Below are 24,313 nucleotides of genomic sequence, written 5' to 3' on the forward strand. Positions count from 1 at the left end.
AAAGCATGCATTTAATTTTTGTAGACACCAACATAGTGTAGTGTGTAGACGAGGCTAAAACATTATGTGCTTCTTGTTCTATCACTTGAATGCCCTCCGTTTTTTGGTAAAACTGATTTTAGGTTTACCTCAAAAATAAAATCTGAAGATGTTATAAATAAGATTTGATTAGAAGTCTAGAAAACTAACCTTTTTTCCCCGGAGAAAATCTTCAGGAATAAGCAGACCTGCATGTAAGTCTCTATAGAGTCCTTAAATTTTACTACATTTGCATCTCATCTGTGTTTTCATTGGCTCTCTGAGGTTAAATCTAAGATTCCCAGCATTTTGCTTTGGGAATACAGGCTTTTGTGGATATATTTTTTAGGACAGTATGAATTAGGCCTGTAGCTAGCCTGGTGAATGGTGTGGTTCTTTCTTAAAAAGGGCACATATACGCCTCATTTTCTATTTAATTATGATTTTTAAATAGTGCATTTTAGTGCCATTATAAGCACTATTTTTAGCTAAATTAGTCATCATAACGACACATATGTATCAAAAATATTTTCAAACAATTTAGAATAAAAAATGTGAAATACTTATTTATTAAATACCAATTTTTAACATCACATAACATCATTAGAAAAAAAAAATAGAATTCGGTTAAAGTTTTAAATAGCCTTTTGTTAACTGGTCAGCACATTCAACTATCCTCAGAATTTGTCCATTTCTGTAAAAAAAAAAAAAAAATTTGAAACATAATAATAGGGCAGCATGGTGGGCGCAGTGGGTAGCACAATCACCTCACAGCAAGAAGGTTGCTGGTTTGAGCCTCGGCTGGGTCAGCTGGCATTTCTGTGTGATGCTGCGCGTTCTCTCTGTGTTGACGTGGGTTTCCTCAGGGTGGTCTGGTTTTTTTCCACAGTCCAAAAACATGCAGTAAAGGTGAATTACCGGTTTGTGAACATTCAGGATGTCTGAATCAAGGTTGCAGAAAAAAACCTGCGAGGGAATGACATCTGATGCTGTACGGAGTTTGTTGTTGTATTAGAGATAAGTTGTACTAATTACATATTAAATATATTATTTACATAATGCTTTCAGCGTATTATAATAGCTTGTCACCCAGTGATAAGCACAGTTATTCAGCAAAATTAACATTAAAGCGAGCGGCGTTCGTCTGACAAGTCCATTTGTGATAGCACCCTTCCATGCGCGTCCAGCCCAAAATATACAACTCTCATTGAAACTTCAAGTGATTTTACATGAGAGAAGTTAAGGCCTGCAAGTCTTTGGATGATTACAATTTTGTTCTGTGTGGTCATGTGCAAGAAATAATGTTCCATGATTACCACATTCAAAACTTTGTAGTGCTAAATATCGAGGTTTTGCCTGGCCAAGGACAAGGAAAGAAAACGGAACTGTAAAAGGCCTGGGTAATCATTTACTAGCAAACCAGCTGCATTCTGACACCTGTATGGCAGGGTAGGTAAACAGATTTTTACATTTCATTCTAAGCATTCAGTGTTCTCAGTTTAATTCACCATATTTAACTGTTTTTGCTGAAATCATTGCTGAAATTAAAAACAAGAAATGTGTATGATTCAGCATCGTGTGAACTCACCTCATATAAAATGAGAACTGCAGAGTCCGGCATTTTTAATTAGGTTCTTACTCCATTCAGTTCTTCTGATGGCTGTTGTTTGCTATTAAAACTGGTCTTTTTTTGCAACCGGTATGCGCGCTTTAACCTGTGTGACGTCATGTGTGACGTAGGTTGGTAATTACGCCATAGGTGAATTTTTCAGGAAAAAGTGCTAGATGTAGAATAAAAGTTTCTGGTAAGACGTTTTCTCTATTTAAAAACAATACAGTAGGGAAAGATGACTTGTTTTACGTCAGATTGTATGTTTTCTTTCACAGCTGTTGGACTTATGAACAATAATAGTTTGCACTGGCCAAAACTGATTCCACTTGGTCAAAAAGCCTTCTTCGATGGGTTATTTTTTCAATATATGATGGCATACCAGTCAAAATAAAATAAATGAGCTCATGTGTGACAAATTCTGGACCTTTGTCAGTGAGGAGTGGGTCTTTCGAACCACCCGAACCCCCCCTGGCTACATGCCTGTGACTTCAGTTTTTTTGTTTTGTTTGCTTAAATGCTGTACCTGTATGTGTTTGTATTCAGTTAACATCTATGAGCTAAATGACTGTTCAATGTGTTGACATGGAGGGTTTTCAAAACAAATAAAGAACAAATTTTATTGTAGACACATATTTATTTGATTTAATTTCATACATCAATCATGTATAAGATAGACAGCAGCATCAAGAGAAAAAAAACATTAGGTGTCGAAGGTAGAAAAATAAATAGCTTGTAAAAGGAAGCTATAACAATAGCATTGTGCAGACCTTCACTGAAGGGATAGAATGCTTTAGTCTCAAATATGCACCATTTCAAAGCTTGCATACTTCTAATTCAATTGGAATGAAAATCTTTTCTCTTATATTTAATCATTTTATAGGTCATTTTAGTTACATTTTCCAACTATGCAAATTTGAAAATTATAATTTTGCAACTAAGTATTAAATTTCATTTCATTTCACCACATGTGAAATGACACTTTATTGAACAAATATCAGTGCTCTTTACGCTAAAGGGAAAACTTCTCAGAAATATCAGGCATGTCTGCTCAGCACTACTGCATCTAAATGATCTCCTGACCTATACTTGTCTCATTAAATAGAAAAATAATATTTATTTACAACATTTAGATTTTTATTTATTTTCTCCTCTTTTATGGTTGATCGATTTTCAAATGTATTAAAATAGTGCCAACTAAAGCTCGGAAGAGTAAAGACAAATGAACAGAATACAGATTGCAAAGATGCATGCAATCTCAATGTTTTTCACAGGAAATGTATTTCCTCTTTAGATGTCATTGCAATTATTTTGAGGGCACATGTGTGTTCAATAACATACAGTAATTATCCACTTCTACGTGATCATTTACAATAAATTACTTCCTCAAGTAAACTCACACATGCCAGTATCAGTTATATTATATGATCCCTTTATAAGTCATATGCACCAGTGGATGCTAATAATAAAAAAGGAATTAATTTAAGGCACATTTGCAGTCTTTACACTGTTGCACTCTGTGTGGGATAGCTTGTTGCCAAATGGCTGAATTATATTACAAAAAGACTAACAGTGTGTAAGAGAGGGCGATTCCACATTAATTCTTCATTACAAACTAAAATCATTCATTCGTAACCAAGCTTTTAAGGTAAATTGAGCATATATGTATGCGTTCCAACAGTTCTTTTACAGATAGGTAAAGAACTGTACCTCCAAATACTGTTTCCAGTGTTGTAATATGAAAAATCGGAAAGCCTTTGAGAGTAATACAGGTATTAAAGTAAAGTAGTAGGTATTGATAAAAAATAAACTCGAAGCTATAAAAAAATGAAAATAAATGGGAATTCAATTAGTCTAGCATGTATAAAGACACTAAATTGTAGTCAGGTATGGACAATTTAATGAAGGTGGATGCTCTGACTGTAGCTCTAGCATAGATTGTATCTTTAAGAAGATGCTTTTATCTAATGCAGGGATCACCAAATTTGTTCCTGGAGGGCCGGTGTTCTGCAGATTTTAGCTCCAATCCTAATCAAACACATCTGAACTAGCTAATCAAGGTCTTACTAGGTATACTTGAAACACACAGGCAGGTGAGTTGAGGCAAGTTGAAGCTAAACCCTGCAGGGACACCGGCTCTTCAAGACCGAGATTGGTGACCCCTGATCTGAAGCAACACACACCTGTGAACATACAGCCCAGAGTTGTGGGTTCCCCAGGGAGCAGATGGGGGCTGATTGCTGGTTATTCACTCCCCCCACCTACAATGTATGCCTGTGCTAGGACTTGTGACCATCTCTTTAAACTTTAGGCCATGGCTATTCCTTTCACTGAACATTTGGACTCAATTTAGATGTGTATTAATCTGCACTGTATAACGGAGGTATGCGAGAGATGTTTGAACAGAATTTCAGCAGGTTTGTTCCAAAGGACTCCTCTCTAAACAACTGTTAACTTTATGAAGCTTGTCTTGACTGAGGTAGATCTCCGTGGGAAGTTACCTTTGTGGTTATAATTAAACTTGACAGAGAATTAGACCATTACATAGGTAATATTTAAAATAAAATGCCCTGGTTATGCTTGATAAGTGATCTCCGATCTAACGCTCTATCTCTAAGAGCACTTTTTGTTTTGAAGTTTGGTGGTGACAAGTCACTACATACGCATCCCACCACCTCCTCCATTCTATTACATAAGTCAGCTTCAGCAGTCCTGGTAAAAGCAGTCTCCTACAGCTACCTCTGGCCTCTTGTCTGGATTGCACTTCTGAGGTTCTAGAACCTTGCCAGCATAGTCTAAACAGACTACAGTGCGGTGGCGCTCTCCGGGTCCGCAAGTCCGTGAGCATGCAGACCATGGCCCCATTTGCCACATGGGACAGGGCAAATCTCCACAAGGCCGGATGTCTGCCGGTCGAAGATCGGCATCACAGAGGTAAGACAGAGAGCCCTCTCCATCTCTACATTCCACGCTTCTCCTGGACCATCCAGCACCACAGCTCTTGGAGCACTCGGACCACTCGCCCAGAACCCAATCAAATCCCCCAAAAGGCGAAATCACATGTGTTGAAATTCTGCTTTCAGTGCCAGGCTTGCTAAAAGGCACATCCCTTGGCAAAAAGAATGTATACTTGATTCTAGGCGGCGAGATGTCACCAGCAGTAGACAGCAGCTGGATGGTGATGGGTTCCTGAAGTCTGTGAAAGCTTAGAAGTCGCTCCAGGGTGGTGGAGGAGCCACTGTATCTAAGCATAGCACCGGGAACTGGGACGTCCTGCTCTGCCATTGATACTGAGAAATTCCCATTCAGGATGTAGGTTCCGTCTTGAGCTTTAACTGCTAAGTAGTTGCCATCATGTGGGATGCCTCGATGGCTGCGTTGCTTTATGTCAATATTAGTCGCCCCAGCTGGAATGGTAACAATATCAATGTAGCCAATACTGTGGAGACATTAGCAGAAAACAGTTTATGAAAACCTGGAGAGATGTGGACGATATATCAGTATCATACTGGTTACTGGCCAACCATACATTCCTAAAAGTAAAAAGTGCTTTATTTGCAATAATTAATCCATGAAAACCTTTAACAGCCACAAGAACTTTTCACTGCACAAAAGGTCTATGATAGTAAAAGAAACGTTCTTGAGGTTATTTAAATGTTCTTTACACCACTCAGGGTTTCTGCAGGTTTAATCAAGTCAAATTTAAGACTTTTTAAGACCCCGTTAAAACTATTATGAATTAAATTTTAGACTTATACAGGGCGGGCAGCACGGTGGCGCAGTGGGTAGCATGATCGCCTCACAGCAAGAAGGCCACTGGTTCGAGCCTCAGCTAGGTCAGTTGACATTTCAGTATGGAATTTGCATGTTCTCGCTGTGTTTGCATGGGTTTCCTCCAGGTGCTCCGGTTTCCCCCACAAGTCCAAAGACATGTGCTATAGGTAAATTGGGTAAGCTAAATTTTCCTTCTGTAAATTGTGTATGTGTGTGTATGGATGTTTCCCAGTTGGGTTGCAGCTGGAAGTGTATCTGCTGTGTAAAACATATACTGGACAGGTTGGCAGTTCATTCCGCTGTGTCGACCCCTGATTAAATTTTTTTTTTTTTTTTTAATGACAAGTTTAACATTGTTAAAAGTTTATTTATTATGGAGACAATGACATAAATAACCAAAAATAAACATTTGTTGACCTTAGGTCCAAATTGATTAAGTATAGTGTATCATGTAAAGTGATATGTGGCTCTGTTATTATAATGAGGAATAGTGTAATTATTTTTCTTTTTCTTTCCCTGATAAGGGAATTTCATTTAGAGAAATTGTTGTAAAATTGGCGAACAGCTATTGTAAATCGGATCTTGCAATAAAAATAAATAAATTAAAAAAAAAAAAGTTTTGAGATGAATTGTTGGTAATTGGATGGTGTTGACTCGATTGGGTAGCTTTACTTGGACAGAGGAAAATTAAGACCCGTTTAATATTATTTAAGACCTACAAGACAATATTTCAGTGTATTTAAGACTTTTTAAGACCCCACGGGGAACCTGTTCCTTTCACACAGCAACAATACTGTATTTGTCAGTCCTGTGTCTGACTCATTAATACAGTTGCGTTCACACACATTTTGTTATTTTTGGTACCTTGACTGGTGCTTTGGTATTTTGTCGTCTGTGCTTTACTATGCTCAATTTTTACTATAGCATAAAATGCATCAGATTTTGTGTGACTTTAGGCATTTGTCTTCATTTTCTGCAAAACTGTCAGCAACTAAAAATTGGGGCAAAATCATGCAATGTTTACCCGATACAACTGGTCTGTCCAAGAAAATGGTCAATATTTACTACATAAATGAACAAAGCCTAAGATTGGCTGATTTTTATGGTTATGTCATAGTTTATGCAAAAAAAAAGAAATTGATGAAGCCTATTCATCTTTATGTTACATACAGTAATTACATGTAGTAATTTGGCAGTTTATATGAATGAATACAGTTGAAGTCAGAATTATTAGCCCCCGTCTGAAATATTTTTTCTTCTGGAATAAAAGCAGTTTTTAAATTTCAAAAACCATTTTAAGGTCAAAATATTAGCCCCTTTAAGCTTTATTTTTTTTCAATAGTCTACAGAACAAACCATCATTATACAATATCTTGCCTGATTACCCTACCTGCCTAGTTAACTTAATTAACCTAGTTAAGCCTTTAAATGTCACTTTAAGTTTTACTGTATAGAAATGTCTTGAAAAATATCTAGTAAAATATTATGTACTGTCATCATGGCAAAGATAAAATAAATCAGGTATTAGAGATGAGTTATTAAAATTTTATGTTTAGAAATGTGTTAAAGTATTCTCTGCCTTAAACAGAAATTGGGAAAAAAATAAACAGGGGGGCTTATAATTCTGACTTCAGCTGTATATGTTAGGTGTATGAATACATAAAAGAATCTGGTAAATCATTTGAACCAGAAGCACACTCTCTGAAAGGACCACAGTTTTAGCTCAAGCTCTTCTTGAAGGCTCTCCTGAAGAAAACAAACTGTCTCCATCTTGCATGGCCTGAGGGTGAGTTTATTAACATTAAATTTGAATTTTGAGTGATCAATCCTTTTAAGAACTTTTCACTGATGATTTTATGATGGTGGGCCCCATACAAATGGTTCTTCCAGAACACAATTCTGAATATTGGATGTATTAACAGATATTAACTCATAGTGGGTCATTAATTGCTTAAGCCCATCATCAACATTTACATTTTTCCTTAAACACTTACCAAAGTTAATCTTTAAAACTACTAACAAAACTAATTTTTTAGCAAATCTCAAAGTGAATAGCCATTTCTCACACTGAAATATGGTACCCTGATGCCTAAAATCAGAATTTCATATCAGTTATATCAGCAGCTCTCGCCTTTCCCAGTGTTTATATTTCTTTTTTTTTAAATGAATTGCTTAAAAATATGATTTTCACTTACGTAGCTTTGTTTAGCGAACCACTTATTTTCCTGCAGGTTGTACCATCACCTCCACAAACACTGCACTTGTCCAGCTTTTCATTGGAACCTATCACCTGGTCACATCCGGCTTTGATGCACTGGCCCTGAACACAGATGGATGTGGTATCTGGCCCACAGGTGGTGCCATCCACAACCTGCCCAGCATATAGAAAAGACGAGTGTCAGAATAGACAGAAACCTTCAACAAATGTTTCAAGAAATAATGTGTATTTTTATTGCAATGGCAGCCTAAGTGCTCCAGTGTATTCTGTTCTCACATAATGGCTATTCCACATAAAGCAGAATCGCCAGAACTCTGGGCTGATGATGCAAAACTAACAACATTTCAGCTGTATCTGAAATATCAGTTACAGAGGTGCACTCAAGAGCTTAAGCAAGTAGCTGGACTGTAGGGTTGGGGTGCTCAGGTTTCACATTTTACAACAGGGAAAATATTTCATGCATGAGAGTTTAGTGGGAGTGTAAAGATATCAATGGGCATGTGGCGAGAGGGAAGTCTAAGAGAGCGACCGTCTGACATCTTAGTAAAGCTTTAGAGCAGGCAGAGACTAAAATTAATTTCACATATCGTTCTTATTGCTGATCGGATTAGATTAAAAGTAAAATGTCTTCAATGGATGTGCACCTTGGCTTCAAACACTTTGAATTCATTGCTTCCTTTGGCTCGGCAGACAAGTTTGCAGCGGTCTCGTGGAGAGACACCAGAATATTTGGGGATCCACTGCTTTATGTTCCCTTTAATGTCCATGTAACGGTCACTGTTATACTTCTCACACTGCTCCTCTCTGAAGCTTTTTCCTGTGGATTAAAAAAAGGACACAGGTGCATCTCTGAGAATAAATGTTATAAGAAAACTGCACGGTCTTTTGACCTCATGGCTTCATTCTCTCCACTCACTCATTCTCTAACCCTCAATAATGCGACCTATGCTATCTAAAGTGAGTATGGAGGTTTATTTATAAAATGTTACCATGGTCTTCTGGGCAGGTCTGAGTATTGCAGGACTGGTATTTGACCCTCTGTCCCACACAGTACAATCCTCCATTCTGTGGTACAGGAGAAGTGCACTCTCGATGGGAAAACTCCACACCCCCACCACATGTTCGTGAACATGGCCCCCAAGGGCCCCACTCTCCCCATCCACCATTGACGGGCACCTGGGACACAAAATAGAGGCTGTTAGATTTCACAATAAAATGTAACAAAGTACAAAATACAGTACAATGATATTGTAAATTATATATATATTGTTTATATATAACAAATTTTGTTTTGTATATATATATATATATATATATATATATATATATATATATATATATATATATATATATATTATTATTATTATTATTACTTATAAAAAAATTCTTTTGAAGAAAGTCTTATTTGTTTAATTTCAGCTAGAACAAAAACTATTTTTAATTTTTTAAAAACCATTTTAACCTCTTACGGTTCAATATGTTTTTACATGCATTTTTTATTTCTCTTTGAAATTTCGGCTTATTGAAACATAACTAGAATAAAAACCTAAGTAACATCTTTTGATATGATGTATGTTTTAGAGAAAAATAATGTCCATATATGTGGACTAATGGTTCGAATTTACATAAAACACTTTTTTCCTGACTGTTTTGTAATGCATATTTAACAGATTTAAAAAAAAAAATGTTTTGATTATCAGAGAGTAAAACAACCTTTTTTCCCCACTTTGGACATTTTAAAATAGTGTTTGGGACATTTCATATGCTGCAAAACAGTAGCAGGATGACACTGTACAGGGATGTCAGTAACAAAATAAAAAACATTCTATTCTATTCTATTTTAAGTATTTTAAATAGCCACTTAAGAGCTAAAATGTGCTGTCCATGTATGTGGTCACAAAGCCCTAGGAGGTTAAGGTCAAAGTTATTAGCCCCTTTTAGCTATTTTTTTTTCAATAGTCTACTGAAAAAACATTGTTATACAATAACTTGCCTAATTACCCTAACCTGTCTAGTTAACCTAATTAACCTACAGAAGTTAACCTTTAAATGTCACTTTGGGCTGTATAAAAGTGTTTTGAAAAATATCCAGTAAAACATTATTTACTGTCAACATATCAAAGATACAATAAGTAAGTTATTAGAAATGAGTTATTAAAACTATTATGTTTAGAAATGTGTTGAAAAAAAAATCTTCTCTCCGTTAAACAGAAATTGGGAAAAAATAATTCAGGGGGGCTAATTATTCTGACTTCTACTGTATTTTTTTTTGTGAAAAAAATCAGCTATACTAGATTTCTTCAGTCTTCAACTACACAAGCTTCACATGTGAAAAACACAAGTTAAAGAGTGAAAATCAACTTTTGGAAGCTGTTTGGACTAAACTGTGTTAAGGTATTGTGTGTACACAGTCCTATTAGGGTGTTAGAAACACAACAAGTCTCTTTTTTAAGAAAATGTTGTCGCTAAAATAGGATCCAAATCCCTCCAATTTTATGTATGCATGTGTGTGTGTACTGCTAACGGCATTTGTGTGTGACTCCTTGTTTCAGAAAGGCTTGAATAAACTCCACAAATACATCAAATTAACTTTTTTTGGTATTTTTGACTAATCCTTCATGTCTCTATCACTAACGGCTGTTTATCCGACATAATGCATGAGAAGCAGACGTGCACGTTGGAGAGGTGGGTAGGGAAAAGCAGCTCATTTGGGATTTAAAGCCACAGGCTACAAAAGCAATGTATTTTTTTGTAAAGATTGTAGCTGCATCTCAAATGGCACACTATACACTATGTACTTATGCACTTACACACTCAACAGCATAGTATATGTATGTAGTGTCGTCCCAAATGGAGTACTAATGTTTTTTACTAAGCGGAAATTCAAAGCGTTTCCTTGATGATGTTTGACGGTTGCCAAATCAGTGAAATAAATGACCAAACAATCAAATAATACCTGCCATAAATATAACCGCATTCACCATCGGGAGCCACTATAATCACTCGCATAAAAAAATTTTGCTTCCACCATTCAAAATAAATAAAATTATCCAACATGCTCTGCTACGTTAGCAAACCTGCGGTCGTTGAGTGCGTGAAGTGTCTATCTTTACACACTTCATTTTACCGGCTGAATGAGTGCATCATCCGCGTAATTAAAGTGCACTTTTTTTAATTATTTTTAGAGTTTTCAGTGTGAACGCACTACTTACACTATTTATACTACAAAAATGGCGTAGAATAGTGCATAAGTATGCGATTTGGGACGCAGTTAGTGTCTATCCTTCTCTGCCTATCCTTTAGAAATAATTTTACAATGATGAATTTGTGCTCAGGATGCATTATCAATGTTGAAGCAAATGTTTGTGGTACATTATTTGACCATTTACGTGTACAATATTATATTACAATATAAATCTCACTTTTGATCAGTGTAATACTTGCTTGTGAATAACATTATATAAAAAATAAATAAATCTTAGTGGGCCCAAACTTGCATGTGTACATACTATATATATATATATATATATATATATATATATATATATATATATATATATATATATATATATATATATATATATATATATATATATATATATATATGTGTGTGTGTGTGTGTGTGTGTGTGTAAAAAGAATGTTACATACTGTATAAATTTATAAATGTTAAATGTCTGTGTAACTTATAAATTCAAATGATATTTATTTATTGTTTTCTGTGTATTATTGAAGACTTTGTCACGTGCGGTGCTCATCTTGACCCCTGATCTAGCCTTGCAAAGTGCTCCTAAACATCACTTCCAGTAAGCGTAGTGCTGACGGAATGTGAGCATACCACACTGCATTTCTGTCAGGGTTTTTTATGACTTGGCTGAGGGATGCCTTCTCACAGCCAGGCCGTCTGGGATCACAAGCTGTATTTTTTTTTTTACACACTACACCAAAAATAATCACACTTTTTAAAGAGGCTTTGCTGAATACAATGCAACTGCATCTTAAATGGAAGGTTCAAAAATAATTGAGCTTTTCAAGGGCTCCATCTACATAAACCTACTTTCACTTTGGCATTTAAATGCTGGATATAAAAGTAGATTGGTTATTTTAAGCTGCAAAAAGCCTGGTTGCGATCCAAGAAGCGGAATGAGTTTTATTTCTGTAGGTGAAAAACGCAGTCTGACTCTTCTGTTCTGAGCACTCAGACACTCTTTCAAACATGTAAACATTACGGTGAAAAGAGTATGTCTGAAGAAGGGGAAATATCTAAAAGTTTTGAAAGAACTGAGAGACAGAACAGATAATTGAGACAGTATGCAACGGTAGAAAGAGTGACGCACAAAGGGGCTATAAGCACGACATCAGATATTTTTTAATAGTGGCGCCCATAAATCTGTGCATGGGTGTTTCCAGCCATTTTTTCTGCATATGTGCTGACAGGTAAAGGGTGATAAAACTGGATGACGCACAAACACACATGCATACCTTCTGCTCTCCCGCCTCTTCCATTGCACTCGACAGACACAAACCCTCACGACATCGCCTGTCTTCCCCACATGGAGTGCCATCAGCCCAGTGAAGGCTTCCATTCCGAGTTGTGCACTGAATCTTTCCTTCCTCTCGACACCACAGCTGTACACAAGTCTGATCTGCGGGGGCATTGGAACAGTGGGTGTATTTGTTTCCAAACGCCTGCTGGCACTGCTGGTCTAGACCAAATGTATGACCAGGGAGCTCAGCAGCTAAAGGGATGGTCATTTCAGGAGGATCCAGCAAACAGTCACCTGAAAAACACACACACATGTTCTTATTCAGCTGCACATTTCTAGAGATTGCTTCAAATTCAACCCAGTTTCTGTAAAGATTAGTATTGGATTGAAAATCTGAATTTCTTAGCTGGTTAATCTTTGATCTGTACTGTAGGTCCATCAAGCTTAATTCAGTTAAGTGCATGTAAAACAATCATCAATTTTACCACAATTCATAGCTTTAAATAAACATTAACAAACATCAATAACACAGTGAAATGGATACATTATGAAGTCACTCAATCTGTGTTTAAATGTCAACAAAACAACTTGTAAACAACTCAAGTATTACATATAATCACTTATAGTCCGCCAGCAGCGTAGTGAGGCACTGAGCATGCGTTTTACACAAATCGATAAGCATTCAATTTTTTTCAAAAGCTCTAACATTTAGAGAAGTGGTTGCTTTTGGAAGGGCGCTGGCATTTTCATCTGTGCAAATATGCTTCAGTTGACATGTACCCTAAGAGTAGGGAAGAAGGAAGAGATAGGGTGGAGGAGGGAAGCTGGAAACCTGTCATTGGGTGGAGTTGAGTTGGCTGAATATACACATATATAGACATAATATGAGGTTTGTGCATGTTAGAATCTATGTCCATGAGTTGATATGAACAGTGAGTGAGCACGGTAAAGTTAGGAATCTTTCAAGTGAAAATGATATTATGCGTGCATACTAGAAACTCATACTGTGTCGCTATTTATATTTAAACTAAATTTATAAGCTTTTGTTATTTAAAGAGCTCCTATAATGGGTTTTTGAAAATGACCAAAATTGCTCCTCGACCAATAGCAACAGACTGGGCCATCAGACCAATCAGCAAAGATTAGCATCGCGCTAAGGAGGGTTTTGGGAACAAATGAATCGTTGAACAAATCATATGGGAGTCGTTGGGAAAATTAGGTTAAAAAAATGCATATATAACAATGAAATTCTCCCAAAACCAAAATATGACATTTTTAATGCATAATAGGGGCTCTTTAAACATTGAACATCAAAGCACAAAGAGAACTTGTGCGGGAGATCTGAGAAATGCTCAACTGAACAAATAAATTTAAAGATGTGACATGCAAATCAATTCTGACTTCTCAATGGTGAAACTCCATTATGACCAAAAAGAATTAATAAATAATCCACCTCTCTGACTTAAGAAGTATTCAATGGGTTAGCATTAGAACGTAAACATTCGGGAAATGTGGATTCTCATAATGTAAAGACATCTTATTCTTGCTGTCTTTGTTTTAAATATTATTTAAACCACAATAGTCACTGGCTGAATAGCTATAGCTTTATGCTAAAACTACTGTAAGACACAAAAAAAAAACCTGAAAAGCACTGTTTCTTTTAGCAGTATTTTTGCTCAAATGTATTCATTATGTACTGTATTTTGTATTTGAGTTTTTTCCTCTATTTTTATTAGACAAATATCCAGTTTTTTACTAAACATATCATATACTGAACCAAAGCCGTGACCCTAAAACTGTGAGAAGTCTGTATTGTTGCAATACCCAGTCTGAACAATAACACATACATTTGGTTTGAACTGTTGCTATTGACTGATTGTTTACCTCAACTAAAATGATCTTTTATATTCAGCTATCTAAAACAGGTGTGCACGTTAGCTTAAGGGGACTATTTTCATAGCAGAGAGATCTTGCTCTACCTTCTCTCTTCTCAACGTGCGCATCTGGAGATTTCCATTATGTAACCTACTATTGTGGAGCCTCAGTTAGCTCACTCTAGAACAAAAAAAAATGAATCAGCAACAAAAGAAAGTTTAATTTCACTATATGGAATGTCTACCAAGAGTCCTTCCCAAACATCGTTTTATCCATATGGATAAAGATATGGAGACAGCATAATGCCTTGAAACAATTATGCAGACTCCTTGACTCCCTCTGTGTTTTTCCAACATTGATACTGTGAAATCTAATTAGGCTTAAAGTATTGAGGACACCTTAATTTCTAAGGTATTAAACATTTGAAAAGGGTTCAATATGGCTTTGCACACCTAAATGAATGTTATGAATGCTTGGTAATGAAAGGCTTTCGCTGAAACGGATACCGGCATAAAAACAATGGAAAATAACAGGCTTGAAGCCGTATCAGTTCACAGTCTACCTGTGGCAACAGTATGGCCGGTAAAGACGGCATGTGCTTGGCCTCGCATACTGTCTCTGTGAGGGAAAACAGTTGTTAAACCTGGAATGTGTGAGTCACTGAAGATGAGTCAGTGGAAGAGCGGGAACGAGAGAGTGTAGACTGAGATATCAGCGGAAATAAATCAACAACTGGAGAAAGTATGTCTACCATATTTCCTGAGCTGTCACTTTTTCGAATCTGAGCTCATCTTTGTTGTGAATTGCTGTAGTTTATTTAAATCGTGGTTAACATTACGTATCTCTGACAGAGTCTCAACATGTTCCCCTGGCAATGGCATATTGTTTCATGAATTGACAAATTATGAAATCATATTTCATAGATAAGAAAAAATAAATATGCACACTAATGTTCAAAATCAGGGGATCAGTACGATTTCTTTTATAGAAAGTGTTCCTTTCACTCAGCAAGGAAACATTAAACTGATCAGAAAAGCTTCATTTTGATCCATTAATTAAACTTAAATTAATCCATTATTAGTCCTTTGTACGTTTAATTCAATAAAATATCATGGAAAGATTCATCCACTTGTTTTGAACAGATTAGCCACAGCCATATCACCCTGCAGCCCAAGACTGGTTGCTCACTGAAGCTAACAATGGCTGAAATTAGTCAGTACCTGGATGGGAGATCACATGGTAGAGCTAGGTTGCTGTTGGAAGTGGTGTTAGAGAGGCCAGAAGGGGGTGCTCAACCTGCAGTCTGTGTGAGTCGTAATGCCCCAGTATAGTGCAGGGGACACTATACTGTCAGTGAGCGTCATCTTTCTAAAGAGACGTTAAATCTAGGTCCTGACACTCTGTGGTAATTAAAAATTCCATGGCACAGTAGTGGTGTAACCCCGTTGTTCTGGCCATATTCCCTTAATCGTCCTTTACAGATCACGGCCTCCTAATCAACGCCATCCACTGAATTGGCTCTATCACTGTCTCTTCACTCCACTTATAGCTGGTGTGTGGTGAGCGCACTGGCGCCATTGTCATGTGGCTGCCGACGCATCAACCAAGTGGATGATGCACACTGTTGGTGGTGTGGAGAGCCCCCGCCCACTCATGATTGTGAAGCCCTTTGGGTGTATGGCTATAGACAATAAAAGCTCTATATAAATACACACATTACATTACATTAATATTCATAATATTAAGAAATCAGAATAATAAAATCTGAATAATTTGAAAATGATGGCTGTAAAAAATCTAGCTTTGTTATCGCATGGAAAAATTTAACATCTTAAAATAAAACGGTTATTTTTAATGACATTTTCTGTATTTTTGATCAAATAAATGTGGTTTTGATGAGCATAAGAGAACCGGGCTCTTCGTGACCCCAAACTTTTGAACCATAGTTTGTGTATTTATATAGTACACGAGTAGACAAAGTGAGTGAGAGTGAGCTTACTCTGCAAAGACTGTTAGTTTTGACACTCTCAGCAAAATTACACAGTGTGGTCCCACCAGCCCATTATTAGTGGTTAGGGAGTAGGTTAAGACAGAAGAGGCATTTAAACAAGAAACGTGCAAAACACTGAAGGAAAGTCAATTCATAAAACACAGGCATCTACATTATAGAGATTTTTCACCGCACATTAAGATCAAAATTACACAGTAGCTTCTCTGTGACATGTTTCCATTAACTTTAGAATGACAGATTTACAATTCAAGCCAAATGGCTCAAAAACTTCACTCAGTGTTATTATTTTTTTTCTCTCCGGGTCTCTGGGATATATGCACCATTATGTGCCAAAACCAAACAAAAACTGAAAACCAAAAGAAAACCCACTCAGTTACACAAGGGCAAAATTGGTTTTCGTAAAATATTTAAAGAAGGGAAATAATGAAAACAGTATCTCTAGAGAACCAGAGAAGAATCCTACCGTGGCCATTGTCGAAGAACTCTGTGATGTATAATGCGCTACATGGAGACCAGGGAAGAGTTTTGTTGAGATGGACAAAGAAAGGAGCCATTGTATGCCCATAGAGATGCCCGAACCATTTCTCGCAGTTTTTCGAATCATCATGTGGCATGCTGAGTACATGGCCTGGAAAAAAGTAGAAAAACAGACAGATGTACTTGTACAGTGTAATAACTTTTCCACATTGCTGTGCTCCTCATATAACTTTCAAGGATGTCCATCACTGCTACATACTGTGTAGTTTTTACCTTTCATTTACGGTGCATTCAAATAGATAACAACACTATAGCTATTACTACAATTTGGTGATTTATCCCAAGGGCAAAGGTTGTATTTTGAACACCTACTGTATCTGTATGTGCATATTCTGTATGGGTTTTTTTTTCTTGCTTTCAAGAGTTCACACTTAGATATTGCTTGATAATATTAGCAGGTTTGGCATGCTGTCCCAGGAGAGAACCCTCAGCTGGGAGGTAATTAAGCCCAGGGCCCCCGCCTGGTCGAAAAGCATGCAAGGGGGATCAGTACGAGATCAGGTAGTTCTCGAGAGCTCCCCCTGATAAAGGAGAAAAGGGGGGAGATAGGATGGATGGGGGATTCTTCGGAAAATGAAGATAAAGTAGTAATTCTAGACAGGCTATTTTATTTATACTGAGTTTGGATTAATCTGATTGGCTTACTACTAATTTTGGATGGGAAACCAGCCGCGATCAATCATATAACGTGCTCCTCTCGAAATTAGTTTGTCGAAACTTCACTTAGTTTGTAATAATTATTAAAAAACAAATTCCTCAAATGGAATTTTAAGGACGTAATTGAAATGATAATGACATATTTTGATAATGATAGCTTTGGATAAAAGTGTCTGCTAAATGAGTAAATAAATGTACCAAGATTAATGGAGGCCCACCTAATTAACTTAGACCCAAAATAAGTACGAAATTATGTACAAAAGTGTCCTTAGTGTGTGTGTGAATGAGAATGTACGGGTGTTTCTCGGTGATGGGTTGCAGCTGAAAGGGCATCTGCTGTGTAAAACATAGGCTGGATTCCGCTGTGGTGACCCCTGATTAATAAACGGTCTAAGCCGAAAAGAAAATGAATGAATGAATATGCATGAAGTTTCAAGTGCACTTCTATTCTATAGTGAATGCATAGTGCAATAGATTTATAAAAAATATAATAATTCAGAGCTCAAAAAAGAAAGTGCTGTTAATCTGAGCGATCAATTCAATACAACCACTCCCACACTGTAAAACGATCCCGCATTGGTCTTTTTTTAAATTCCCTACACACTATACCCACCCACCATACCTGAGATTCAGTGCCTATGGTTGACCACCCACCATTTTCAGATGATGTTAGAAAGCACCGCATTATTTCGATGTGATCGTAGCATGTAAGTAGTGTACTGTAGCTTTAGGAAAGCACCAATTAATTCCATTATGAAACTCAAGGTTTGTCTACCAGTTGTCTTTAGGTATATTGTAATGGAGAACACTTGAATACTGAGAAAGCTATTTACATACACTTCACATGTAGATGATTGATTAATAATTGATTTGATATTGAATATGATCAATGTCGCTAATAGTAGCACAAAGCTCTCAGTGTATTTTAACATCTGGTTTCCATTAATTAATGACTCAGTCTGGAACCCATGCTCTTGTCCAGACAGTCAGTGAGGGTGAGATATTCAACTACAGTCATGGAGTCTGGTCATGCGTGTGAACATACCGAGTTCATGTGACACAGTGAACGCTGCCTGAAGGCCGTTGTCCTCTATAACGGAGCAGCTTCTTTTGGGGTCACACATAGTGCCAACATCAGCTACACCCAGAGTGTCACAATCCTTGTATCCACAAATATCCTGAAGTCAAAATGAGAGACAGACAAGTAGGCAAATGAGGGAAAAAGCAAGAGGAGAGTACAGGGGGACACATTTGAGACACTGATATCCAGACATCGCTCCATTAGTTCCAGACAGCCCTTTTTTCCCCAAGCAGACTCTTGCCAACAAAACATATTTGTCAGTGTTTCCATCGTAAAATGAAGCAAATACATGGCAGACTGAATACTAGAAAAAAAACACACACACACAAGAGGGGGAAAATTAACTGTGAGATAGCTGGACCACACAACACATGCAGACTGAAGGGCCTGTCCAATACTTCCCTGTCCAGACAGGGATAACCTTAACTGGGGAACACGTCTCAGTGGAAGCCATGCGAGACGACCAGAGATACTCAGACCTCCTCCACTAAATAAAAACCACCTGTTTCTCCATCTAGCCACAGCAGGACCTGCGTTCTGTTGTGTTGTTCTCAGCTGGATGTCCAGCCAACTTTTCATTTTCGTTCCTATGTCTGCTTTATGCGGGGCTGACCCTCTGGTTTTTGGCAGAGCTACAATCTCTTGCTTACCGTCTCCAAAATTGGACAAGGAGTCCCCTGCTGAGCATTGTGATCATGACCCTGTCATTGACTCGATGAAATTATGTCTTGTTTTGGAAAAGTGGTAGCCAAGCGAGTTAATCAAAAGCTGAAGGTAATTCCGTCTGTAAAATGTGTGTGGACTAAAATTACATGAGAGAAATAGTTGCCATCTTTCCTGAAGGAAAATTTAATTAAATGTCCAACACACTTTTAATATCAAAAGTAAATCTGCTATTTAAAGTGCAGTTATGTCATAAATTCAAGCCTAAAATTAAACAAGGTCCAAAATACATTTGGCTGTCGGTTACAGCATGAAATAAACATTTAGTTTTTTCTATCAGATTTGATTACTTTGTTTTGAAGAGAGTTTTCTGTTTCTCACCTCTCTAGTGAACAAGATGGCTGTGTCATAATGTTCTGGATGCCTCTGGCTGCCAGGGTTGAACAGTTGTTGCCACATGCAAAAGTTACGCAGGGCAACGCCGCCGTTACTTGAAAGCTCAGGTCCCACTTCCTCATCCTCCACAACAACCATCTTCACTACTACCAGACTAACAGCATTTTTCAGGCTAGGATGCACAAAGACTTGTGCTGCCATGGCCATGACCGTTAGGAGATAGTGCTGTTGGAAAAAAAAAAATTATCAATTAGTAATGAAACAAATATGGTATATGACTTCACTGTCCAATTACATCTTTTGTACCTCGATAGTGGTTCAATTTCAGTTCAATCCCCCTACACTGAAAAGACTTGGATTTACTCATTTTTTAAGTGGTTGAAAACAATTTATTTGAGCTGAATTAAAACAAACAAATTAAGTTGAACATTACTTTTAATTTGCTTGTTTAAATTCAACATATAATACAAATACAATTTTACAGACATCATTTTTTTGCAGTGTATGAGTGTACTTCCGAAGACATGAAATAGGAAAAGGACAAGGTAGGGTGGTGGAGAGATGTCAGAAAATTTGTCAACTGGGACAATGGCTGTCGTAAATTATAATAACTGACAAGTCTGAATATTTAAGCTCCTCCCAAAATTACATTTTGAACTTCATATATAAGAACAGCACATATTGAGAAATAGTAGATGATTGTCTGATTAACTATTTTAAACAATGGCAGAAAGAGCTCAACTTTATTTTAAAAACAGGTACAATTCTTTATATTTGATTTATATTTAAGTTCATGTTAGATTTTACATTAATAAAAGCTGATGGCACTAATATAGGAAGGACTGTCTGGACAGACATGTCTAATATCTGAAAATAAAGGGGTCACCATAATCTAAAGGCTCGTGGGACCAAAATATTTAAACATTTGTTCCTCTTTCTGTCAATAAAATGAGTCAAAAACAACTTCTGGCTGTTCTTCTTTTCCAGATGGTATTTTCACTCCCTTCTGGTTTTCTCCCACATTGATTCACTGACAAGTTTCATATTTTGTTACACTCTGTATAACCAACCCTACAGTCACCCTCAAACCACAAGTTTTAGTGGTTTGCCTGCCTTTTGCCACTTTTCATATCTAAACCACAGACTAATAATTAGGACCTACTACATTTTAGTCTTCTTTTCTCAGAGTTCACTATAAATATAATAAATAAAGGCACAAAGGTGTTTGCTGGGGCGATACTTTTTTTCAAAATGTACGTTAGTACATAAACAAATAGTCCATATTGGTAACTGAAAGATTTCTGAGAGTGTAACCTGATTTACATAGGAATAAAGACTGGTTGCAATGGAAAAGTGCCTCTCAATAGGTTTGTTCTGAAATCCTTGATAATATGAAACAGTGCATATGGCAGCTGTTTTGAATGCACTCATATGTAGTTATTTAGTCATATTCAGAACAACAGTTAAATGGATAAATACATGGGCTTTTACCTCCTCCAGTACAGACCTTAAAACAGCACCTATTGTGCAAATTAGATTTTTTCATTGCATTAGATGGACAGGGATGCACGGTGGTGCAGTGGGTAGTACGTTCGCTTCACAGCAAGTAGATCAATGGTTCGAGCCTCAGATGGATCAATTGGCATTTCTGTGTGGAGTTTGCATGTTCTCCTCGGGTTGGCGTAGGTTTCCTCCGAATGCTCCGGTTTCCCCCACAAGTCCAAAGACATGTGGTATAGGTGAATTGGGTAGGCTAAGTTGTCTGTAGTGTATGTGTGTGAATAAGAGTGTATGGATGTTTCCTAGTGATGGGTAAAACATGTAGAACATATGCTAGAAAAGTTCTGCTGTGGCGACACCAGATTAATAAAGCCGAAAAAAATAAAATAAATTAATGAATTATATAGCCAAATATGTGTGATAGCCTTGTGTTTACATAATCCTACAACAATAATAATCCCCATTTTAATTACCATTAAACCAAATCAGTCTTATTAGGCATGCGGTTTTGATTCTTTAAGCAAGGGGTGTCCAAACTCGGTCCAGGAGGGCTGGTGTCCTGCAGATTTTAGCTTCAACACACCTGCAAGGATGTTTTTATTATAGTAAGAGCTTGATTAGCTAGCCCAGGTGTGTCTGATTGTTGGAACTAAACTTTGCAGGATACCGGCCCTCCAGGGCCGAGTTTGGGCATCCCTGCTCAGCACATTGTTTATGCTTGACCATGCCCATTGCTGAAGTTTCTGTGCTTAGAAAATGCTGAAATGGTTGTATGTGTCATTTCGTTTATTGTTTTGCTGTGAAAATACACACAAATGTACACATCTAAATTCTTTTTTTTTTTTTTACCTCCCGAACCATTGATTTCTGTAATTTAGGCCTATGTAAAAGAAACACTAAGAGAAACCGAGTGAAACTAGAATTGCTTAATCATTTTTGAAAATGAAACCCTAGTTAAACATAGGGTGAAAATAATGCAGAGCATGCTCGCTTACTGTGAGTTTGACAGAGAAAAAGAGAGAGAGTGATACACGTATGACAACAAGGTTGCATATACATTATGTAGAAGTTTAGCGAGTTGAGTGATACAACTTACATGGTCTATATTTCAGAGGCTTTGAATGCACCTTGCAATAATGTCATGTTACATGGATCACACAAAACCGTGCATTAATAACTTGAGGCTTCGCATGCCAGAAAAAGTTATTTTATCAGCAAATACTATAATGTTTTTGAATTAAAATTTTGAAGATGGTGCTCTGTAGCATTTTCATTAAAAATTAATGAAAAAAAATTACTTTTATTGAAATTATTGTAACTAGATGTTTCAATAATAATAATAATAATAATAATAATAATAATAATAATAACAACAGTAATAATAGACACTAATAATAGCCATTAATAATAGAAATTAATAATAATAATAATAATAATAATAATAATAATAATAGAAACAAACATGAGTAGATAAATTAGGCCCTAGTAACAAGTAGCCAGACTTCAGACTGAAGGTCCGGTAACTTTGGCCAATTCAAATACTCAAGGGCCACCCATGGTGCTTTTGACTGACAGTTTCACTAAGCATTCACCTTTATTTGTTATGGATTTCATAAATAGGGGTGTGAAAATGTCCATCCACTCCATAAATCTTTAAAAGTTTACAATGATGCATCAATATCCTTAATTATATGTCAGCAAAACATAAAAAAGGACTTGTACATAGACATAGACTGATGCCAAGTTCAGACTGCATAATTTTAGCTCTGATTTTGACTCGCCGACAGGTTCTGAGAAATCGCTGACAAATCCCTGAAATCACAGGTAATGGGAGCTCGTTCACGTGAGTAACAATCACACAGCGTGAACTATCAAAGCTGCGATCTGAGAGAATCGTTAATGAGTTGTCGACACGAGATATTTGGGATGTTAAATATCTGGAGCTGTCTGTGATTCAGATCATGCCATGTGAAATGTGTTCTGGTTGACAACAACTTTGCTGATCAGCTACAGCCAATGAGAGAGCAGCATCTACTAGTATTGGTATCTGCAGGCCAGCGGGAGGTTGGGGGAGAAGTTAAAAGAGCTTATTTTTTGGTCTATTTGGACCCAAGAAATGTAGGAAAAACTAGTGTAAATTTGGCAGCAGCACCCGTGTCTGACGTTTTATCTGAGCAATATCTCAACTGGGTTGAAAAAGAAAAAAAGAGAAATGGCTAATTCCCTTCAAAGGCCAGGTGAGCAAAATAAGGACATTTTCTACCCCACTAAAGGCTTCTTTCATATTATGTAGTTAATAACAAAAGATATACCACATGACCTGCGTTGTTTCCAAGTCACTTCCTGCATGTGTTTGGTTGTGGATCTAGACAAAGTTGTCGACGATTCTTCCTATTGTTAAGTCATGAAGTGTAACACCTTGTCGCAGATCCATCCTACAATGTAAACACAGCAGCGACCGAACGCTACCCCAGATAGTCATGCAGTTTAAAATCATCTGTGACACGACTACTTTGAAATTTTGGCAGTCTGAACTTGGCATAAGATGCAAACTTGTTTCCAGACAGACTGGTTAGGATTGCTGCACACTCAGCTCCACACTCAACAAATCTTGTAGATTTAAACCAATCAGAGGGCGACTGAGAATCTGCTTAAGTGTTTCCAAAAAAGCGTGCCATATGCACCAGACGTTTAGCCACAGGTCCCTTGGTGGTGCTTGGCATGTCTGAGGCTGAGTATGCGATGTGTGTTTTCGACACTGGTTCTCTAGGTCTTGTTCATGTTGCTTCTACTGGCTATTTATTGATGTGTGTGCAGAGCAGAAATGTAGCTTCAGTATATGCAACGCCCTCTTAAAAAGATGGGGCTGGGAATATACACCAAAACAACTCTTTTTATAGATTTTAAATCAGAACAGTTTCTATTATGCCACTGTAATGATTGATATCTTTGTTATAGTAATGAGTCCATTTAAATTTATAATCTCCACCGCTTAAATGGAGCATTGAAAAATATCACAAGGCATTTGATATAAATGGACGGTCAAATATTCAATATTAATATAATTTCTCTGGGGACAGAACGTTTGACGGGTGGAAAACAGAAAAAGAGGGAAAAAACTAATAAAAGATCCATTATCATGTAAATTAAACGACATCTAGTGTTCTCACGTTTGTGAACAGCTCAACACAGAGCACTATCATAGAACGCGCCTTCAGTAAACGAATGCGTTCTTTCTGACGCACTCCTTGCGCTTGTCCTGTGGAAAGATCTATTTAATCTATCTGCGACGTTATAATGTTGCAAACCATTTTCTTTTACAGATTTCAGCTTATAAATACTGATATCATTTTACAGCTAATCGCCCTCTTTCAAAATGAGTGCAACCGGCGCTCTCCTCCTCTCTGATCGCCCCCGTTGATTAATAGGAGTTCTGTAACTCCACTCAATTCCATTTCGAGTTTTTTCATCCCCCGTGAGAAACCCTG

At 37.0% G+C, this 24,313-nt stretch overlaps 1 protein-coding gene across 4 annotated transcripts in view; it reads right to left on the reverse strand.

Moving 5' to 3' along the window:
• Positions 1–2,233: 2,233 nt before the first annotated feature.
• Positions 2,234–24,313, reverse strand: part of adamts8a (ADAM metallopeptidase with thrombospondin type 1 motif, 8a) — a 202,840-nt gene continuing 180,760 nt past the window's right edge. For 3 of the 4 annotated variants that reach the window (XM_087253564.1, XM_087253563.1, XM_087253562.1), the window contains 8 exons: positions 19,311–19,550; positions 18,231–18,363; positions 16,455–16,619; positions 12,101–12,399; positions 8,609–8,795; positions 8,264–8,436; positions 7,597–7,772; positions 2,234–5,066 (listed from right to left, as the gene is read on the reverse strand). In XM_087253564.1, coding sequence (XP_087109690.1) covers positions 4,331–5,066; positions 7,597–7,772; positions 8,264–8,436; positions 8,609–8,795; positions 12,101–12,399; positions 16,455–16,619; positions 18,231–18,363; positions 19,311–19,532 — 2,091 coding nt within the window. In that variant the 5' untranslated portion in view covers positions 19,533–19,550 and the 3' untranslated portion in view covers positions 2,234–4,330. Of the gene's footprint in view, positions 5,067–5,716; positions 6,495–6,672; positions 7,773–8,263; positions 8,437–8,608; positions 8,796–12,100; positions 12,400–16,454; positions 16,620–18,230; positions 18,364–19,310; positions 19,551–24,313 lie in introns of those variants that run through there. The other variant, XR_015491283.2, reaches the window with a different exon arrangement.

This window comes from Danio rerio, chromosome 5 (assembly GCF_052040795.2).
Source record: "Danio rerio strain M-AB ecotype USA chromosome 5, GRCz13ab, whole genome shotgun sequence".
Lineage (NCBI taxonomy): Eukaryota > Metazoa > Chordata > Actinopteri > Cypriniformes > Danionidae > Danio > Danio rerio.